The 21,360-nt window shown below is 34.8% G+C and overlaps 2 protein-coding genes across 4 annotated transcripts in view; both read right to left on the minus strand.

Annotated features, from left to right (window-relative positions):
• Positions 1 to 7,328, minus strand: part of LOC128231985 (dynein axonemal heavy chain 10-like) — a 51,372-nt gene extending 44,044 nt beyond the window's left edge. For 2 of the 3 annotated variants that reach the window (XM_052945299.1, XM_052945298.1), the window contains exons 1-9: positions 7,075 to 7,328; positions 5,273 to 5,434; positions 3,841 to 4,004; positions 2,629 to 3,650; positions 2,281 to 2,479; positions 2,034 to 2,150; positions 1,344 to 1,769; positions 982 to 1,177; positions 657 to 782 (exon numbers count right to left, since the gene is read on the minus strand). In XM_052945299.1, coding sequence (XP_052801259.1) covers positions 657 to 782; positions 982 to 1,177; positions 1,344 to 1,769; positions 2,034 to 2,150; positions 2,281 to 2,479; positions 2,629 to 3,650; positions 3,841 to 4,004; positions 5,273 to 5,434; positions 7,075 to 7,291 — 2,629 coding nt within the window. In that variant the 5' untranslated portion in view covers positions 7,292 to 7,328. The remainder of the gene's footprint in view (positions 1 to 656; positions 783 to 981; positions 1,178 to 1,343; positions 1,770 to 2,033; positions 2,151 to 2,280; positions 2,480 to 2,628; positions 3,651 to 3,840; positions 4,005 to 5,272; positions 5,435 to 7,074) is intronic. The other variant, XM_052945301.1, reaches the window with a different exon arrangement.
• A 5,966-nt stretch (positions 7,329 to 13,294) lies between these two features.
• Positions 13,295 to 20,913, minus strand: LOC128231986 (protein unc-119 homolog B-like). Its single transcript, XM_052945302.1, has 5 exons — positions 20,609 to 20,913; positions 18,771 to 18,884; positions 18,265 to 18,370; positions 17,624 to 17,796; positions 13,295 to 17,279 (listed from the first exon to the last, which is right to left on the minus strand). Exons 1-5 carry the CDS (start codon positions 20,763 to 20,765, stop codon positions 17,167 to 17,169), a joined length of 663 nt encoding a protein of 220 aa, XP_052801262.1. The 5' UTR covers positions 20,766 to 20,913; the 3' UTR covers positions 13,295 to 17,166.
• Between the last annotated feature and the right edge of the window lie 447 nt (positions 20,914 to 21,360).

The following is a 21,360-nucleotide window of genomic DNA, read 5'->3' on the forward strand; positions in this document are numbered from 1 at the left end:
GAGGTACAGACCTGGGTCAAGGCCACTGCACATTGTCTCAATGAGGACAACATTTGTACCAAGTTATATGGTAATCCATCAATGCATAAGTAAGATTAAGCGCGGACACGACCATGTGTACTCTGACATTTAAAAGTCTCATATGACCTTGACCTTTGAGGTATGGATCAAGTCAAGGTCACTGCACATCTTCTCAATGAGGACAACATTTGTACTAAGTTATATGGTTATCCATCAATGCATAGGTAAGTTATAGCATGGACACGACCATGTGTACTCTGGCCTTTAAATGTCTAATGTGACCTTGACCTTTGAGGTATGGACCCGGGTCAAGGACACTGCACATCGTCTCAATGAGGACAACATTTGTACCAAGTAATATGGTAATCCTTCAATGCATAAGTAAGTTATAACCTGGACACGAAATGTTATGGTCAGACAGACTGACAGACAGACAGACAGATAGAGAGACTGACAGAAGCACTAAGTGCATTTCTATAATCCCCTTCCCACTCCGTGGCAGGGAATTAATAAATTAAAGTAAATGTGAATCAATTTTTAAATCTAACTTTTATTACATATATTAAAGGTCTGTATGTGCACCCATTTCTTAGATCGTGCAATGCAACACACTGTCACACATGTGCAGTATTTACTGCTCTGTGTCGGGACATGGCTCACAGCCGTGTGTGGGGTTGTCACTGTCCGAGACTGACTGTATGGTGAGGACAAGCTTCGTAGATCATCCGGAGTAATTGTCTTGCTTATTGTGGAGGTCACATCTTAAGTCATGAATCTCAAGTTAAAATTATGAAATCTGAACGCTTACATCTTTCAACTAAATCATGATTTCGACTTACTACCAATTTATTGCAATGACTAGCCCACTTAAACTAAATAAATTTTACAGAGAGAAAAAAACAAAAAAAATTCTTCCTTTTACTATTTCTTTCCTACACTTTCCTAGATGTATGGCCATACCTTCTCCCTCCCCATGGCCCTCTTCAGCAGTGTGTTGCTGCTGAAGCTGAAGCTGCTGTGCAGGTGTCGGCTTCACTATCAGATTCCTCTTGAGCAGAGAGGGCAGGATCTGCTCCACAGACTCCCGCCACTGCTCGTACCTCCCCTCCTCATATGTCTTCATCTGCTTACCAACACTCAAGTACTTGGCCCGAGTCTGCAACATTAACACATTAATATATATATTTTACATGGATACTTCAGTAAAGTTAGCTGAGTTTACTAGTATATAATATTTAATGTTTGAACACTATTTATGTGTTTACTTTTTAAATTTAATATAAGTAGATTAAATTAATCATGTTGTCATAACTAAGCCTTACTCCTTTGCCCATGTCACTCTGCATCATATCCTCCATGCTCTGGAAGCGGATAATCACATGCTTGATGCGGTGAAAGAGGGAGCGCTCCCAGAAGATGGAGCCGGCTATAGGGGGGTGGTTTTTGTTTAGAGGGGGGTCATCCTTCTGCTTCTGGAACAGGTCGTCCATTATCTCCACTTCCTTCTGGTACTGTACGAGGATGTCACGAAACTTCTGCATCATCTGGTTGTTGATTGCCTCCCTGGATCTGATGTGCTTGAACTTCAGTAGCAAGTTGAATGCTCCCTCTGCTGAGCGCAGTGACTGGAATGACTCATCAATAAACTGTTTTGCCTCATTTTCAATACTGATCACTTCACGGTTGAACTGGTCCATCACACTCTTCCAGGAAGATGCATGGCGAGTGGAAAATGGATCAAAACCAACCTGAAATCAGAATTAAAACACATTAAAAATTCAACTTCAGAACCGCATTTCCATATGACTACTCAACCAGGAGCACTTTTACAGCACTGCTGTTTTAAATACTCTTTCCCAGACAACCTTAGCAATTTTAATTGTTTGAGGCTGAAAATTGAAATTGAAAACACATGAGATTTGGGTATATGATTAATATTGGTATCTGGACCCTGACAACAGCTATAATTTTACTACATTTAAATTTAGCATAAGGGGAAGATAGAAACTTACATCCTCAAGAGGAACAACTAAGGCATCCACTCTGACAAGCACATCCTCAATCCTCTTTGGATCACCTGTCACTGCTTTTAGCTCAGGCCCAAATATATTGTAGAACTCCTCAAGAATCTGAAATGGGCGTCCCAAATGCTAACTTATTCATCAGAAGCAATATCTCAAAACTGTGTGAGAATTTTTTTTGTTTGCTGAAAGTCTTCTTATCTAAATTGAGTAAGGATAAAATTGCTTTATAATCTACCTGAGCAACATTGTACAGATCCTGGCAGATATTAGACATGTAGTCAGTCCTTTCAAACAGCTTTTTGCGGTCAAACTCCCAGCGCTGATCTCGTCCAGATTGCTCAATTTTTGCGCGCACTTCAAAGTAGCTTTCCTTCCAGACTTGCAACATTTGTTTGGCCTCGGACGTCCGTCTCTTTACCTCATCTGTGCTGTCTCTAAATGAGGAAACAGTTTTGTCACTAACAATAGGCATTTTCACTTATTGCCGTTTGAATTAAAATGTTTCTATATATATATATATCAATGCATAATTAAGACCATATAATGGGCTATAGTATAGCAAAGGTTTATTATGTTCACTTACTTGAATATGGTCCTGATGTTGATGACCTTGTCCACACGTTCAGCCAGTTCCCAGGCAATCCTCTCCATGAGGGGAACCATACGCTCATCCTTGTTGTAGTGTCGGGAGATGATCCATACCATCCGTAGAGCATTCATCATGGATGGTATTGTCTCTATCACAACTTGGAAGGTGGCACCATGGGTTATGTTTTTGAAGTGGCGTTCAAGAGTTGATAAAAACCTCACATTGTCTTTTGCTTCCACATAATATTTATTGAGTTCAGATTTTACATCATCAAAGTCTGCTTCAAGGTGTGAATAAGCTTCCAGCATTTTTGCCACTTGTTGGATTTTGAGCTGCTCTACTAGAGCACTGAGTGCAGCATTTCTTTCCCTCCAAAAGTCAATCTCAGCTAGTGGCCCTTTACCATGCGGAGTTTTCTTCAGCTGCAGCTCAAGTGCTCCACGTATCTGTCGGGTCCACTCATGGCAGATCTCTCTGATCTTGTCCATGAGCTCAGTGTTTGCTACAATTTCTTCAATGTTGTCACTGAGCTCCATCTCTGGTACTTCCAGTCTCACTTCTCCCTCAATCTGCTGTATTGTTCGTGTGATGCTTCCGGCAAACTTCTGCATGCTTATAAGAAACTCGTCTCTAAGCATGGCTTTAGCTCTGGATTCAGCAACATTGACTTTCTTTTCTCCATCATCATCATCAGTCCTGGTGGACACGCGGGTGTCAGGTCTGGACCGTGAAGCATCACCTTTCTGCTCTCCATTCCTGTGTTGATTGTATGACAGTAAAGGCATGTAAACCTGAGAAATGATATGCTCCAGCATGACAAGGGAATGGCCATTAAGAATGCCTGTCTCAAAGTAATTTGGCATTGTCTCTGAAGCTTCATCCTTGTTGTTTGGCAGTGGCACCATGCCAGGAGTATTTCGAATAAAGTACATGCTTTCATGGTCGGCAAACTCCTCTGGCAAGAACTGGTAGCACATGTGAAGGTATGTACGTGTCACTGTCTGCACAATTATTTTCTGAAATTGTAAAAGATGCTTTAAAATAAAATGTTAATCTCAATATCTGAAATATAAAAGATGTCACGTTCATTTCAATGACAGATATCAGCTAGTTCATTATTTCAAGTATGTTTCCATAACATATTTTTGATACCAGTAAAAAACACTAAATAACAAATACCCTGTCCAGTACACACCACACACGTACCGTTCTAGGGACCTTGTCCTCCTCATCATCAGCGTCTCCATCCCCCTCTCCATCACCCTCAGGTTTGGCTTCAGCTTCAGGGGCCGGGGTCGCTGGAACCTCTGTCTCCGGCTTCTGGTCTCCACTTGGGGCACTGCCCTTACGCCGCTTTCCTTTCCCACTTACTGTTAATCATGAATTACATATCTGTGCAGGTAAATGTCTCACTGTGAAAGTTGTATACATTGTAAGATTGCAATTAAACTTAACTTCAAAAGAAATAGTGTACTTAATTAGCAGTACAATTTACAAATACACACATTATTAAATGAAGATACAAAACAAAAGTCTGCTTTCAAATGATTGATATTGTTGAATAAATAAATTGAAAAATGGAGAGTGTAAGCCAGTTCTGTTAAAAATTAATCAAAGAAGATGACAATCATTTATAATTCATGATTGTTTATTTATATTTGCTGTTAAAATATTTGTAAGCGGGTCATATAAGGCTGTTCTGGTTAAAATTCCAAGATTGCTCTGATTCAGATGTTTCCATTTCATTCTCAAAATTTTAGATCACTTCCAAATACTGAACATGGCATCTGAATGGGAAAAATAAAAAAGGGTCATTATGTTTTGGTATTATATATATCGTTTTTAAGGAATATGATAATTATAAATTATATAAAATATAGTTTGGACTCAAGGAGGATGTCAATGTCTAAAAGTGTTAAATGACGTTATTCAAAATATTCCAAATTGTCCTTAGCCAATAAGACCATCATCAGGCTGAGGTGCAATGTTCTCAAACAATAGGAAGTCCATTTCCTTCAAATAAGATTTTTTGTTGCAAATTTTAAAACAGTAAACAATCAGGTCAGCATATTAACCAACCATCCAACAAAATGTAAAAAAAAATCTTGCTTAAGCAATATTTAAATGGTTAATGTTCATATATTGATGTACATCCCTCAAAATGTTTGTCCTTGTTCCTTATTATGTGAAACAGACAAAAAATGGTGTGAGGTCACTACATAATAGAAATGTGCAGCATAAAGTATGAAAATATATGATCATAAGACAACTGGACAACAGAATGAAGTAAAGTGTTACGATAATGCAGTACAGGAATACAGTTCTACTTTTCTACAGGTATGTGAATGCTGTATCATATTAAACTAGAAAGCTTGAAGATGATTGCTCTTACCTGAATCCTCTTTGTAAAGAAACAGAAGTTCAATCAAATGTTCATTAAAAATAATTATTCATAAATTTAACCAGAGTCTAAGTATAAACTTCACAATTACAAAACGAAAATGACATACCGGGTACATCTTTCAAAGAAAAGAGTTAAGAAAAAAAAAGGATATTGTCTTTTTATAATTATTTAACACAGGTGTAAGTCTTGTGAATGGCTTCTGTCAGTCATGAATCATAGTATTGATGTGCCTACCTTTTTTGGTGGTTTCCTCCTCCCCGGTGGGTGTGGAGACTCCAAGAGCCTGCTCCTTGGGCTCCACATCCTCTGCATGGGCTGTCTCCCCCTGGGCCTGCTCTCCACCTCCTTCACCCTCAGCACCATCCTCCTCTTGGGCTATGTCAGGTATCTCAGGCTCTGTTGAAGTACATAACAAATGCTTTTGCCATTCTCATAATCACTCAGGTATTTACTAAATGTTGATTTACAGGTGTTAGTACACCAGGTTCATTTAATAAACACATATTCCTAAAGTTCCTTTTAATTCCACATTAAGGTCAATCAACCAGAGCTGTCACAAAACAGCCTCCAATACTTTTGCGTGGCTTTGGCATTCAATTTTAAGAGAAAATCAAAATTTGTTTACTCATCAGCATCTTATTCACTAAATCATTTTATAATCTAGTCATGTACACTGTAGTTCTTCTTTGATGCACATGACAACTGGAAAATTGAAAACATATTCTAAAACACTGATGCTTTTAAATCCAAATTTTGAAAATGAATGAATCAACTTTCAATAACTTTGACTTGATTTCATTTGTACCTGTCAAAAGCAATAAAAAAAAGTCAAATTTAAAAGTACAACAAGAAATGCCACAATGTGAAGGTATGTACGTGTCACTGCTTGCACTATTATTTTCTGGCCTAAAAGGAAAGAGTGCCTGACCCAGCCAAAATAATTAATTAAGGTACAGTGAAGTGTGCATTGGTAGGGTTAGGGTTTGGGTTCACCCAGTTAGCTGAGCTTAGCTCTTTGCTACTTTCAGTGGACATCATTGAGGTAATTTTGCTCTGTGTTAACTGACTTCACAGTTTAATCACAAGAGATAAGTCATGTTTTTCTCAAGTTAACAATAACATTCGGAATTAATTAACCCAGTTGTGCCCTAATTATCAGATATCAACAGTATTGTGCTTGATTAACTGCAGAGGCTTAATCAATACTGCTTAAGTCATTTTCAGAAAACATTTTGAAAAAATTGTTGTCACCTTTTGTTGCAAATAGTGATCACTAGCAGGACCCTTGAGTCATGTACAGAACACTCATCCATGTGGTGTAAGATAAAATTTTCATTTTCATCTTTAGCAACAAGAAAAATGAATTTATCCTCCCTAGATCTGCTTTCTATGGAAAATGAATTGGCCTAAGAATTAAGATTAATGTGTTCCTTATAAATAGGCTGCAATAATTCTAAGAGTTGTTCCTTATAGATGGGCTGCAATAACTCTATAAGAATCTCATTTGACATTAATTTTGTATAGATTACAACGTAAAATGGTTGAGGCATCGCTAACAAAATTCCACATCGCAAACAATTATTGAATTCAAACTGGGAAATAATGAGACAAAATTCTTTAGATGTTTCTAAAATCCAATCTTCCAAACTGGCCTGTAAATTTTGTTTTGATTACTTTAAAATAATGTTATTATTCAATAGAACAATGAAAATGTTTAATTATATACATATACGCCTTACAAACAGACATTTCTCTGCGAAGTTGTCTCACATCTCCCTAAATTCAGCTGAGGGAGAAGTCACTGCTCCCTAAAATTTGACCAAATAGATGCCCCCTGACTAAGTCATTCTACAATGCTGTTCAGGCTTCTTTTTTAATGATGTTAAGCCTGGACGACTACCTCCTGACTATGTGTGCAGTACCTATATCAATAAAGTGATATGGTGGTCATGGGTTCAAGCATTGCATTGTGTTTAACTAGGTTCGGGGGTTACTTTATATCATAAATGTGCAAACAACAATTAGTGCATTATTACCACATTCAACTTCAACCTCCTCTTCTTCGTCTTTTGTTATCTTATAAAATACTATGGAATTCTCATTATCCTCCGGCGTATCGTTCAGAAATTTTCCAAGTTCGCGTTCCCATACACCATCGTCACGTTCTAGAAGTTCCTCGAAAACTTCTAACTCTTTGATATCCAAGCCAAGGAAAACTTGGTGTCTAATCCAGTCTATTCTTTCGTCATCCATTTTACTTCAACTTCATTTTGCTCCAGACGCCAGAATAGTGTTTTCCTTAGATACAGACTGGTAACCTATATTTTCGCCCAATTGGTGACAATAAGGTACGATACCAGTCAAGCACCTGTTTTACCATGTTAAACCGGTTTCAGAAATAATTTCAACCTGCAATACCAATCACTACGTAGTGACCTGCGCTAAAAATATCTAAGATTAGAATATAAACTAAGTATGTTACAGTACTGAGTTTTATATAATAATGTTTATGTTCTTCACAGTAAAATCGTAAGTTCATACTGAAACAAAATCGAAAAATAGAATCATAAAACAACTAAACGTTATTTAGCAGGGCGCTTATAAGTATTCTTTATATATATATACTAGTAAATGAAAACAGTAATACTGTTGGTAGCGGGACAAATCGACTCCTTACTAAATCGGCCTGCTACCAAATCGTCCCCTGTGATATTTCGGCCCATTAAAAATATTGACTCGAGACTTATCGGCCCCTTACTGATCTTCAACGGAGATATTTCGGCTACTTAGTTTTATTTTAGTTTTATTTTGAATTTAATAAAAACAATAGAACTGTTCAAATTTTATTTAATAGAAGTTGTAATGAGATTTGTAATTCAACATAAACACATATTGTCACAGTTATGTACGAGTGTTCAAACTGCGTTGATGTCTCGTGTATTGTTTCTCTTAATGCTGTAATTAACTCTCATCTCTCATCAGTTATTTGTAAATGAAAGCCATTTGTATTACTGTAATTTGTGTTTAACAGACTGCACAAAGTGCTATGTGCATCTATGTGCTATGTGGAATTTACTTTCCTCTTTGATGCCTTTCTTGGTAAGCTTCTCCATAAGTTGTCGTGCATACAGAACCTATTTCGCAATTATTTGACACATATAATCTCAGAAATGTAGCCAATGGCTAAACATGCCATATGAAAAATGTTGAACCATCAAGTTAAAATGCTATTGATTCAAATTTGCTTGTAATACCATGCTTTTTTATGTTGGTCTATGCAAGTCAGAACTTTAAAGGAGCATTAATTGCAATCCTGTTAAATCATAATACGTTACTTTTATATCAAGCAAACACAGATTCTGTTATTTAGATACAATTATAAATACAGCAACCATCCACGTGGCACATGCTTTTGAAGACATTGATGACATAAGTATTGGGCTAGTGAACTTTTATTAAAGGACATTGTTAAAAAGCACGCTCCTTTGAAACAGACAAGGGTAATGAAGCAGGTGCTTTTAAGAATGGGGATCTTAATACCTGCTTTTCAGGTTTACTTTGAAGAGATATGTGGGGTTGGACAAAATCAAAACACCTTTATGCTTATGTCTAATAAATTTCAAATTCTTCTGCAATATTTTTAATGACGTTTATGTCAACAAAGCAAACAACATAGGTATCAACAACTCGACAGAATACTACCGCATCATAGAAGCAATTGAATTTAGAAACCCAAATGTCAATGAATTTAACTTCGGACCTATATAATTATAATAAGTATGTACATAAACTGTTATACAATGTCGGATTTTAAAAAGCCCACTGGTGTAGATAAACTACCACCAAGGATGTTCAAAGTAGACTCAGAATCACTGGCGGTACCCATGAGGAACATTGCCAACAATTCCTTTGTTTAAAAAGGATGTTACTTCTTTTTCTAAAAATGAAGAACCTTTCCAAAAGAAAATTATAGACCCGTCAGTATTTTCCCTCCTGTATACAAAGTTTTTAAGCAGTCAGTTATTAGTGATCGAGCAGCTTTGTTTAAGAATATATTCCACATAATTTTCTTGTATGCTTTCAGGGCAATCAACACCGTCCCGACCATTAAAGGATTGGAAGAGAGAGAGAGAGAGAGAGCCCTGGGCAACTACGAGTATGTTGCTGCTATACTTATGGATATGGATATGTCGAAGGCCTTCGACTTCCCCTCTGACGACCTTTGATAAAACTGAAGGTTTAAGGTCAATCTGATCAAACTACTGATCCCAAACATGATTATCTATCAATAATACAATGAAAATATACTGACAACCCCAGTAGTCGAACTTTCCAAAATAAGCCCTGTTTGGGGGCACAAGGCAAATCGCAAGCAAATAATAAACTTGTGTTGTGTTTTTTTCACAGTGACTAGATGAATTTTATAAAAGTTGTTCCATAGGGACCATTGATATTTAGACTATCATCTCATGCGTTGGAAACAGACTGGTCGATATATTTATATTAGTAAAGAAAAAAGGTACACTATGTTCAAATACAATTGTTGAGTCTATTTATTTTCTACTTTTACAATTAGCCAAATCTAGCTAAATTTAAGTACTTGTTGTCAGTAATGAGTGATTCATCTTACATTTTAGAAATTTATTCGATTATATCACAAAATCGAGCATAATTTAGCAAAACGTAAACAAGTTACTTTCGGTTTACAAACATTGGTTATGGCTGTTTTTGACCATTTTGGGGAATATCCAATTGTATTTGGAATGGTTATACTTGTGTTGATGTTTCTTTTACACAAAATATTTGGTATAGAATTTATGACATTGAAAGAAAATGGCAAAACATTGCAGACAACACAACGATTCGAAAATTGCGGTGACAGAAATTGTGTAAGATGCAATAAGTATAGCGATATTCTTTCTATGGCGCAAATTAAACTACACGAAATGGAAGCATCAACTTTGACTGAAAACATTGCTCAGGGCTTACAGTGCAGGTATAGAGGCGACGAACAACAACAGCCTAACGTATTTTACTACAGAGAGCTGCAAACTGTTCCTGTGTGGCAAGAAATACACTTGGCTGACTGTGATATGCTAGAAAATGCTTTTGAAGATATTTCAAACGAGCTTTTGTATCTTATGAGATACTCCGGTGGACACTGGTTACGTAATATGACACCTTCAGGTTCTTGGGATGTCTTTCCTTTGATTAATCAGGGTGATGTTGTGCAAGAAAATGCAGCCCTTTGTCCGGAGACAATGACGGTTATACAAGCACTACCATCAGCTATGACACGGAATGTCTTTGGAAATGTGATGTTCTCAGTTGTTAAGCCAGGAACAATAATTACTGAGCATTATGGACCAACTAACATAAGACTTAGATGTCATTTAGGTATTAACCGCACATCATTATCATAAACCGAAATAATTGACATTTACTAATCAATAGATATTGGATACTTTGTAAAACCACAGGGGCAGGGTGTATTATGGGCTACCAGACAAATCAGCCCCTTACCAAATCGGCCCCTAGTTGAAACGGTTACCTTTTCGGCCCCTTACCAAATCGGCCCCCTCCTGTAGACGTTTCGGCCCCTGATTACGGAGACGTTTCGGCCCTTATTTTTATTTTGTTATTTATTTCTAAATATAAGTTAAAAACATAAAATTTCAATTTTGATTTGAAAATAAGTTATAATGAAGTATGGTTATACACATAAAGCTATATATGCATACAAATATATTGATAAAAAATATATATTTAAAAGAAAATATATTTATACTTGAACACAAATATACATGTGAACATAGACATTTATTCATGAGATTGTTTTTTTATGAAAACAAATTGAATTAGAACATAAATCTTTATACTTCAAACAAATCTTGAAATAATATAAATAAGCATGTAGCTAATATTTACAAGAGGTATAATGATAGGGTTGCACCGATACGGCCATCACGCGATACGATACGTATCGATACGAAGAGTGCCCGATACGATACGATACATAATGTGAAATTGAATAAAGTTAATTATACACTACTACTAAGCCAACTGTTTGGGTTTATATTTATTTTAACTGTCAAATATATTAATTAGGTAAGAAACTTAAACAAATGACTAGAAAACATCAACTTACAAGTGACTGGACACAACACATTAAGAGTGTGGCACATCTTTGTAAGGTTAATCAATTAAAATGTAAATATTATGCAAAGTTTGCAAACACTACACAGTACACTGTCTCATTTACTGGTACTAGGCTACTAGCAATCTAGCACATTAACTTATATACATTAATTTAACTGTCAACAATTCAACATGGCATGTTACTTTATAATAAAAGTCACAACACTTAAAATGCTTCTGTTTTACAAGAGTCTAACACATAATGGCATACCATTGCCATAACTTTATAAGTCATAATGTTAATTAACCAAACACTGTATTATAACTAAACCAAACGTGCTGCGTGATGACAGGAAAGTTCAAAACTTCACAAGTTATGCTTTAGGAACACTAGTACGTCCACCATGTCTGGGGCCAGTCTGCTTCGGGTGGCAGTCACAACATCACTGGCTACACTGAAGACCCTCTCGCTTGCAACAGATGTGGCTGGAATATGGAGGGTGTGCTTGGCCAGTCTGCTCAGATTAGGATAATCATTCTCATGACTCCTCCACCATACCTGGAATTATTATTTTTTAGAATATTTTAATCTCACAAGTAAAATGTATAATAGTAATATGTTATTTTGCAGACATTTTGACTGAATTGAGTGAATTTATAACAACACTACAATTTTATAATAATACCTTTACTCATTTATACCCTGATTCATGCAAGTAATCTACAATATACTTCTGTTCATACAAACAGCATTTTCCCTGTCTACCGACCGTTTACCATTTCTGTCGTACGCTGGATTTCCAAAATAGTCCCAAATCTTTGAAGTTACTTTAGTTGGTTTAATTAACGCAACAAATGCTTCTTCACCGTCCGCCATGTTGCGACTCACGACGAACATCGATCTGTTTTACGCAAGTTGATTGGTTACACCGTTTATAGCATCCAATCAGCGAGCGTTTTACTGATCGGCTGTTTCTGTACTGCTAATTATTTATCGAATAATGGGACAGTAAACGTTTTTGCCGAACACGTATTTTCATATCGATACGCTCGGCTTGTGTATCGATACGTATCGCCAGCACTCTGTATCGATATTGTATCGATACTGAGCGTATTCAAAATAAAAAAAATTAAGGGGCCGAAATGTCTCTGTTGAAAATTATTAAGGGGCCGAAACGTCTCGAGTCATTTTAATTAAGGGGACGAAATGGCAGGGCCGAAACGTCTTAGGGGCCGATTTGGTTGTAGGCCGATTTGGTAAGGGGCCAATTTGTCTCGCTCCCGTATTATGCCTCACCCCTATGGCAATATCCGAACCCCCTTCCTATTAACATCAAGACAAAATTATTCCTAGACTTTAAAATAACGATGGAGGAACTCTAATTAGTACTAAATCACAAACAATATCATTTATGATGTTTATTCTGCATTTTTTTTATTCTGTAAAATTCAAAAAGAAGGGACTGCCATAGGGGTTGTGCATAACAACACACCTTTCCCCCTGTGTGTAAAACAAGTGTGCTACAGTTTCTGTAACTGAGGTAAAGTAAGAAGAATTTGACATGAATTGATCATTATAATCATTTTGTTGCAATTTTGAAAAAGGCAATGACATGATTTATGTTGCTGCTGGTATCTTTAATATGAGAAATTTTAAATCTTTCAAATGTTTACAAACTTCTTCGCTGGCCCTCACATACTTAGCTTAATTTTGTGTTCGATATGTCCTGGAACGTTTGAAAGGTGAACTTCACTACATATCCTTTTATTTTGCAGGTTTAAATAATGTGTCACCAGAATGCCAGTTAACTGTAGGTGATCACACATTAAACTGGAAAAAAGGAAAATGCTTGGTGTTTGATGATTCGTTCCTCCATTCAGTATCTCACTTTGGCGAAGAAGAAGATCAAGAGTCATGTAATGATGGTCTTTTAGACAGTAAGAAAGATGCTCTCTCAGCACAAAAAAGGTTTGCATTTGGTGAACGGCGAGCTGTGTTAATCGTGGACTTGTGGCATCCTGCTTTATCAATAGAGGAAAGGCAGGCAGTTGACATCGTGTTTGCATCTTGTACTAATCTCTGAACTCGATATGATTTTGCTGATAACAACAAAGCTCTTTTAGTAATGTACAATTTTATCCAAAACAAAATACATGAAACATAATGAGCAAGACATGTGAATAAGAGTTTAACAATAAATACATTAAACGTTTTCTATATTCTTTTTTTGTTTATTGTTTGAAGAGGAAATCACTAGTGCATTACTCTTGTTGATGGAAATGAAGACTGGAACAGTAAAAACATCTTGCTCAAAATAAAGACATAATACTACCCACCAAAACAAGGAATATATTTTAAATTAACAACCAAAAACTACTATCAAGACTTGTCTAGTTGTTCATCGAATGCACATAGCAAATTCATTCAATATTAACACATATCAATTATTCAACTAGTCAGAGTCAGCATCCTTTTACACAGGCAGTCAGCGTAGTTCATTGTTAATTTATGCAACTTTCTTAAAATTGACTATGTCTATGTGAACAACTAAATAAACAATTTCATATATTAAAACAAAAATGCTGTTTTAGAATGTGTAAATAAATCACATTGGTGGAGACAAATCAGAACAAAAACTAAACATCTGATGATCATTTGGAATAAGTGTTTAAAGACACAAAATGATTTGAAAAAGGACATTGATAACTAGTGTTTGAAATCATATTCTATCCAATGGGACAGCAATTCTTTTCAAATCTCCACTTCTTTTATTTCAGTACATCAGCAGTCAGCCGTTACTGATTTCAAACAGGTGAAACAGTTACTTTTAAAGAGCTGGGTCAGTAGAGAAAATATAATTTCAAAAAACTAAGCTGGTTTTAGTATGCATTAACCAAATAAATGGGTAGACATAATCAAATACATGGCCAGACCCCTTTACATTGGTAAATCCATACAAGTAATTTTTAACCATCACTTAGTATCATGTTTAACAAAAATGCAAACAGTCAGTTCAAACATATTGCAACACAATATATATCATAGACGGAACAAGAAGGTTCCAATTTCACTGTCATACCATTTGGATGGCCATTCACAACACATACATTCATTACAGTCATTCAAATGTGGTCATTGTTGAATTTTTAAATTTATATATTTTGTTTTGCCAAAGAATCAGCTTGTGTGTCCAGGACATAAATGCTTTAAAAAGGGACTCATTCAAAGATTGTATGCAACCTTTCTCCATGAAATCTAGTTATTTAACTGAATTTCATGAATGGACACTATACAGCAGCTGGCAGATAATAATTTGCAATAGTATTTGCAAATCCAAGCCTAAAATAATTCAAATTTTTAATATCGTTACTTATGCTTTTATGGCAAAATAAGAGTGCTTTTTGGTCAAATATATAGACATTGAAATGTGTTCAAATTTTACAAAATAATTTTTTCTTAGTTGTCTGACCCGATTAATCATGAATGCCTTTAAGCGTTCATAATTTGCAGAAATACATGTACCTTACATACATTTGTTTATTCAATGCACATTCATGTATCAACAGAAATCATGCATCATATTAAGAAGTGAAGCATTTTACACATCATGATATGTTTTTTTTAATTTGCACATAAATGCTAGTATTTTCAAAACTTTAACTACGCAATATGAGATAAGTAGTTAATGTTTTTGGTTCATAAATTGTTATCAAAATGCTGTTAAAAATATTACAAAATCCTACCAAAACAGTGTATTTAAAATTATTTATGCAATGGATATAATAGGATTTTTGTATACATCATTAAAGCATTATCTTATAATATTACATACTCTGGACAACAATAAACTGTGATAGCTTACACAGTTTGCTTACAAAACATAATCACAAACAAGGAACGTACAATGGTTACAGGACAACAATGAAGGCACACATGAAATCAAATCACAACCCACAAAGTAAGTGGAGGTTTGTAAATCTCGTAAGTAAGGTAGGAAATAAAATTTACATGCAAGCAGAATTGTTAACTCTTAGTTGTGGTAAAATATGTACTGTAGTTTTAAGCACACACAAATATTTGCTATGAATTGCTGATTTCACTCCATTTTTAAAGATGGGAAAGATACAAAACAGCAAAATTCATAATTAAGAAATAACAACATATTAAAATGCAAATTACCTTTTAAAGTATACACACAAAATCTTTATATACAATAAAGCTTAATAGTGGTCTAATTTAGGCTTTTGTTGTTTGCATTTTAAAAGCATTCAGTTTAAAGTTAGCTAGTTCAATGCTTTACAGAACCATTGACCACATAGCTTCAGCCTTAACCTTGATGTGTGGTCACCCAAATGTGTTATTGGTATTAGTAAAAGGGTCGTGTTTATGGATTTTTTTATATAATAAATTGAATAAAAATTGAATTGAAAAAAGCAAGGTTGTACCCGTAACATTATTTGGTCATATCTTTAACATTATTATTATCTACGCACAATCCCTTTGAGATACAAAAATAATACACACTTGTATAGACAGACTAGGCAGCAATAACATTATGTTTATGTATCGGACTTTACTACATACCAGATATACGAAATTGATTCTCAATGCTTCATTCCTCAAAATTTACATTGTGAAATCATTCAAAAGGTGATTACATGCAAATGATGGATAAAAATATAAATTCTACATTTAATATTCTGGTGCACATCAAAAAACATTTTTTTATCACAGCTGATTCATTAGTTCCTCATATAAAGTAAATATAGTGTTCTTTTCCACCTTTTTGCGTATGGTGCCAGGGCCCTTAGATTTGTGAAAATATAGACAAAATATCTATAATTGGGAATTAACATAATATATTTCAAACAATGCAAAGCCCCCTTGATTATGCTGGATTTTCATTTAGAAAGATTCTGACAACATTTAAAAATCTGAACTAGCTGACTTGTTAAGACATTCATTTTATTGTAAATATTGAGTCTGATTTTTTTGAAAACAGTATATATACATTCAAAATATCTCAATGTCATGGATTTAATGTAGGAGCATTCAATGAAGAATACAACAGTTGGTTATATGAACAGAACATCTTTATATTACACCACTAAATAAGAATGGCACAAAATACAAACTATTTGCTGAGCTTTCATTGTGAAGAATATATTTAAATGTAATTCACACAATATGAAAACACTTTGGGTATTTGTCGACAACTACTCCAAAGCCCTTTAACACTGTTCAACATGTACCAACAAGAGTGAATGTTTCTAAATAACAATGACCATAGGAAAAGAAAAAAACAACAACATTAAAACTTGTGCAATAAACTTCCCCCCTCACCTATATAGGATCAAAAGTTTGCAAATCTATAAATATGCTCATCCTCTAGAAGGATCAATATACTCCAAGGAATGTTCATAATGAATGGTCCCTGACATCAATTTGTAAAACTACAACAAGAAGTACTGAAAACCACTTGCTAGACAATGCTTAACACCTCAGTCATTAGGAATGTCAAGTTTATTTTAACAGACTGACACAAATAACCAGACCTTGCTAAACATGCAAAATGCAGTTACTTGTGGAGCAAATTGACTTTTTTCATTCAGTTTGTGACTACTTTTTGTTTTTCAGGACAGCAGAAATAAACATGGTCTAAAAATGATGAGCATTAAAAACCATGAATTTCTGAGACAAATAAATGAGTATACTTTATAAATACATGCATTCAACAACACCATACTATAAATGTTCATATGATAAAAACATCAGTTCAACTGATGCAAGAAACCTGTTCTGATTTAATTAAAATGTCTTGCCTTTTGACACAAACATGCTAAATGTGGCAGAATTACTATATTTTAATTTCTTGCTAAGAAATTCTGATCTGTGGAATGCAACATTCAATAGTTCACACGCATATGATCACTATTACACATATAACCCATAATTCAAACTATAAAGTGAGTTTGTATTCACAGATGGCTCAAGTGCCTCCATTGTATGCATAGTCAGCTTTATTATGCATGATCAGCTTGTCTTCAACAAAATAAAAACTGTCAGATCGGGTCTCATATGGACTTTCTATCATCTCCCGGACTGAAAAATTAAAAAAAACAACAGGTTGTTACATTTAATATCTATACAGTTAATTCTGTTTTCAATAGTATAAATAATGTTTGACTAAAATATTTCTAAATTTTGGCTTATTATTGAATTTGAAAACAGGTTGCACAGGTATTTCTTTACTTCACAACTATTGCGTTCTGACACTGGCTTGTGTTTTCAAATCAAAGTTACTTTTTCTAAATCAAAATTTGAGAAAGCAAATATATTCAACACTAATTTATGCCAGAATAAATCCATGAGTTTTTGTAAAAATATCGATTTTCCCAAGTACACTTAAGTATGCAGCAAACATGAACTTGTTAACACTGGCTTACTTTCATCAGCATCTAGTTGTGGGAATTCGTATATGTGTTCCACGGTGTTTCTGCTATGGGGTATACAGAAGCCAAACTCGAAGTCAAAACACTTCAGCATTTTGTCCTTGAAGTAATGTTTCTCAATCATCCTGAACTTGTTCACTGGCTGCTCCCCAACAACAAACTCCACACTGTAACAATTAACATGTAGATACAATAATATTTTCAATGTTCCAAATAATGTTCCCAATAATGATCAATATTGAAAGAAATTGGGACAGGAAAGCACTTGCGATCGTAAGTTATGAATTTTAAGCAGATCATTGATACAGCATGGACACCAAATTCATGAACAAATATATTTCTACAGGATTGCAGAGTTCTGAACCATATGAAAGCTATGATCTTTTCCATTGAGCAGAGACCAATGAATTATGTACAATTAATCTCATTTATGTTCGTTTCTGTTTGCATAAGGCTATATCTCAAACTGTTTCCATGACCTGGGGAGGGATACAAGTGTTACATGTAAAGCACATATATATATATTTGAAACACTGTTAAAGTGCAGGCGAGAATTGTACAAACCTTTTCTGTAACAAGCCAGTTCAAGCAATTTTTTGATTGTGCATTTTGTATATCAAAATTAATATACTTACGTTGCACCAACAGTCTTCAGCTTGAGAAACTCTGGAGTAAACTGATAGCGGACAAATCTGCCAGCATTCGGGTCCATGTCATCTGAATCAAACTCCTCACCACCCTCTGCAGGAGGAAATCATCACTGATATACCAGACATAGACAAATATTTTATATATATATATAAGACTTTGCACCGAGGTAACGCTGAATTTTCATCATTATTTAAATTATACCATTAAATTACAAAAATGTCTAGGAAATATAATTATTAAAAAAGGCGCATTTCCGAATAAATAGGGGTAAAATCATTTGGCAGTTGGGAAACCAGAAACTAATTAATTTTAGGCATTATTATAATCATACATATCTGGACATTCTTTGGTTATAATTGATAATCTCTTGGAATAAGAAGTAATCAGAGAAAAATATGGGTAATTGTACAAAACACCTTGTGAATATGACTGACAAATGATTGATGACTAATAAAAAAGAAAACATTAATAGCAATAAAGATCTGAATACCAGGCACAGGTGGTTTGGCAACTTCAAACAGGACAGTCTGACTATCCATGTCTCGCAGTTTAAAACGAGTAAAGTCAATGCCATAGATGTTTGCTTCTGGAGGACATAGGTAGTCTGGAACAGATAAAAAAATACAATGCAATTTTACTTTTTGAAATGATAACTGTCACTTATCTTTTGTATAACTGTTTTCCCAAAAAAGACTTAATTCATGCTCTTTTGCCTGTTAAAGGCCTAGTTTAAGGAATGTTTTGCATGAAAATCCCCCTGCTGTGCATCTCCTGCTAATTGCACTGATGTCAAAGTAGCCAATTACCTTATTACACAGTACAATGATGGGTTGCAGAATTCAGTTCTTACAAATAATAGACTCAAATTTCACTAAATCAACAGCATAAACTCATAAAAATTAGGAAATAAACCTCCATATAAAGTAGTAAAACTAAATAAGAATCCAAAAATTTAAGCTAATTAATAAGACTATATCTAGAGTCTAATACGCTAACCATTATAGGTATTGTTTCAAAAATTAAGAAGCATACAACCCCATTAGTCCAAATAATTGTACGTTGACGGATTTTTTTTAGATTTTTGATATGGCAAATCCTTCACGTACAAATTGTTTAGTATCAAAAGTGGGTAGTTGTTCCGATCAGGATTATTACCAGATAATGTTATTTTATATTAGTTCCGTACGCACACAAAAAAACATCCAACTTATAATTATGAGTTTGACGGCTTTTCTTCTTTTCATTCTGTCAAAACATAACGATATATACATGAAGGGCACCTGCAAGGCTTCAGGGCACAGTTTTAAATCGCTCGGAACATTTCGGCCATGGCCGAGTTGTTACGATTGTATAACGAGGTCTATCTCGAAGCTTTGTCGGAGGAGGCCGAGTTATTACGATTGTATCGAGTTGTTCCCCTTTGCATAATTGTTATCTGAGTCAGTCAACTTTCGTTTTATTGGAAAGGTAAACAACTTGTTTTAATGCATTAAATGCTTGTTTAGTACAAGATAACATTTCACTTACATGGTAAAATATGAATTTAACTCTTGATGATCAATTTCAACTATAAAATACTTCACTTAAAACAATTTCAATATTTTTAAAACAACCCCGTTTTTTGCACATTCCCGTTTAGACGTTAGGGATTGGAAGAATCCCGTATAACACGTCTTGTTAGACTAACAACCCCATTAGCACTGTAGACTGTAGACCACTGAAATGTGGCCTTATTACTCTATGCAAAAGGCGATTAGATTTCAGTCTGTACTTGGACAATTGTTTACCACTGACCATTGTTTATCATATGAAGTTGAACTCCTATACTTGAAAGTTAAAAGGAGTCAAGGTAAATTGCATTTTACTCCTTTTCAGCAGTTGGGTATGAAAGACTTGCCAGACCGGACGCTTTCCAGACCAAGGAAAATCTCCGTACAGGTCCAAAAAAAGAATATAGTTATAAAAGGTCTGGAAGGTGTATTATAATATGAAAAACATGTATTTTGTTATAAAGTGTAATATAAATTAAGTGAAATTTGTAAATAAAACATTTTAAGAACCATTTCAAGACCGGCACAGTAAATTCTTTTTATGCGAGTAGGTCAGGTCTGGCCAGTCTTATATGCCCAAACTTTTTAACAGGTATTCTTGCGGCTGGTTTTGATTTTCGAAAAAAATAATCCAGGATTTTGTTAATTTTAACCAGCGAGTAAGAAATTAACTTAAAAATACATTTCACCTTAAAATACACAAAGATTTTCATTATTTAAGGACATATTCTTCTTGTTAACTTATGACTTTAAATCAAAGCATTTGTCTTCAACATACTTTCCATTGAACCTGACAGACGATGAACATCATCTGGTGTTATAACTTCCTTTCGCAACAATTCTTCTTCAGTCACTGGTTCTTTCTCTTTTCGAAGAAGACCAGAGAGTCCACCACCCTTCTTTTTCGACTTTCTTTCGGCGCTAGCAACGCTCATCGTGAAAGCTTTTTCTTAAAGAACGGCCTTTTGAATTAACAGGAAGGGGGTATTTGGAACGTAGAAATCTTGAATCGATTCTTTGTTCTAAAAAACAAAATATGCGTCTTCCGCTTCGCAATGGCGGCGCTGGCAACGGGAATTCTGGGAACGAGCACTTCCTAATGGGACACAACTGCTTTATTAACGCTTGAACACAGAGCATGCAGCCCGGAGCATAAACTCTACACAGCGGTTACTTCCCTTATATACAAGATATTTATTTATTGTCGGGTAAAGTGTAGTACAATAAGCATATTAATTAAGCTATGTTTTCACCGACATGATATTTTAATATTACACAATACGAATAGGTAGTGCACTGTTTGTTACTTAAGATTTAGTACAAAGTGCATTTTTAAAGCATAAAATTAAATGGATAAATAAATAGAAATAAAAATAATGAAGTAATAGATCATCATCACATTCATATTAAGATTGAATGACATTAGCTATGCATAAATTGTACTTGACGAATGAAATATTTTAGGTAAGATAATAATAGATTATAAAACCACAGGACAGTCTTACTATCTGACACAGCTGGACACAGAGC

This window comes from Mya arenaria, chromosome 4 (assembly GCF_026914265.1).
Source record: "Mya arenaria isolate MELC-2E11 chromosome 4, ASM2691426v1".
In the NCBI taxonomy this organism is placed as follows: Eukaryota; Metazoa; Mollusca; class Bivalvia; order Myida; family Myidae; genus Mya; species Mya arenaria.

Bases quoted from the DNA above. Each gene is read 5' to 3' on its own strand.
- LOC128231986 (XM_052945302.1), bottom strand. From the start codon at position 20,765: ATGAGCGTTGCTAGCGCCGAAAGAAAGTCGAAAAAGAAGGGTGGTGGA. The intron at 18,885-20,608 runs GTATGTTGAAGA...TATCTGTTCCAG, and splicing joins TCTGTCAGGTTCAATGGAAA to ACTACCTATGTCCTCCAGAA. The intron at 17,280-17,623 runs GTAAGCCAGTGT...TTAATTTTTCAG, and splicing joins ACAACTAGATGCTGATGAAA to TCCGGGAGATGATAGAAAGT.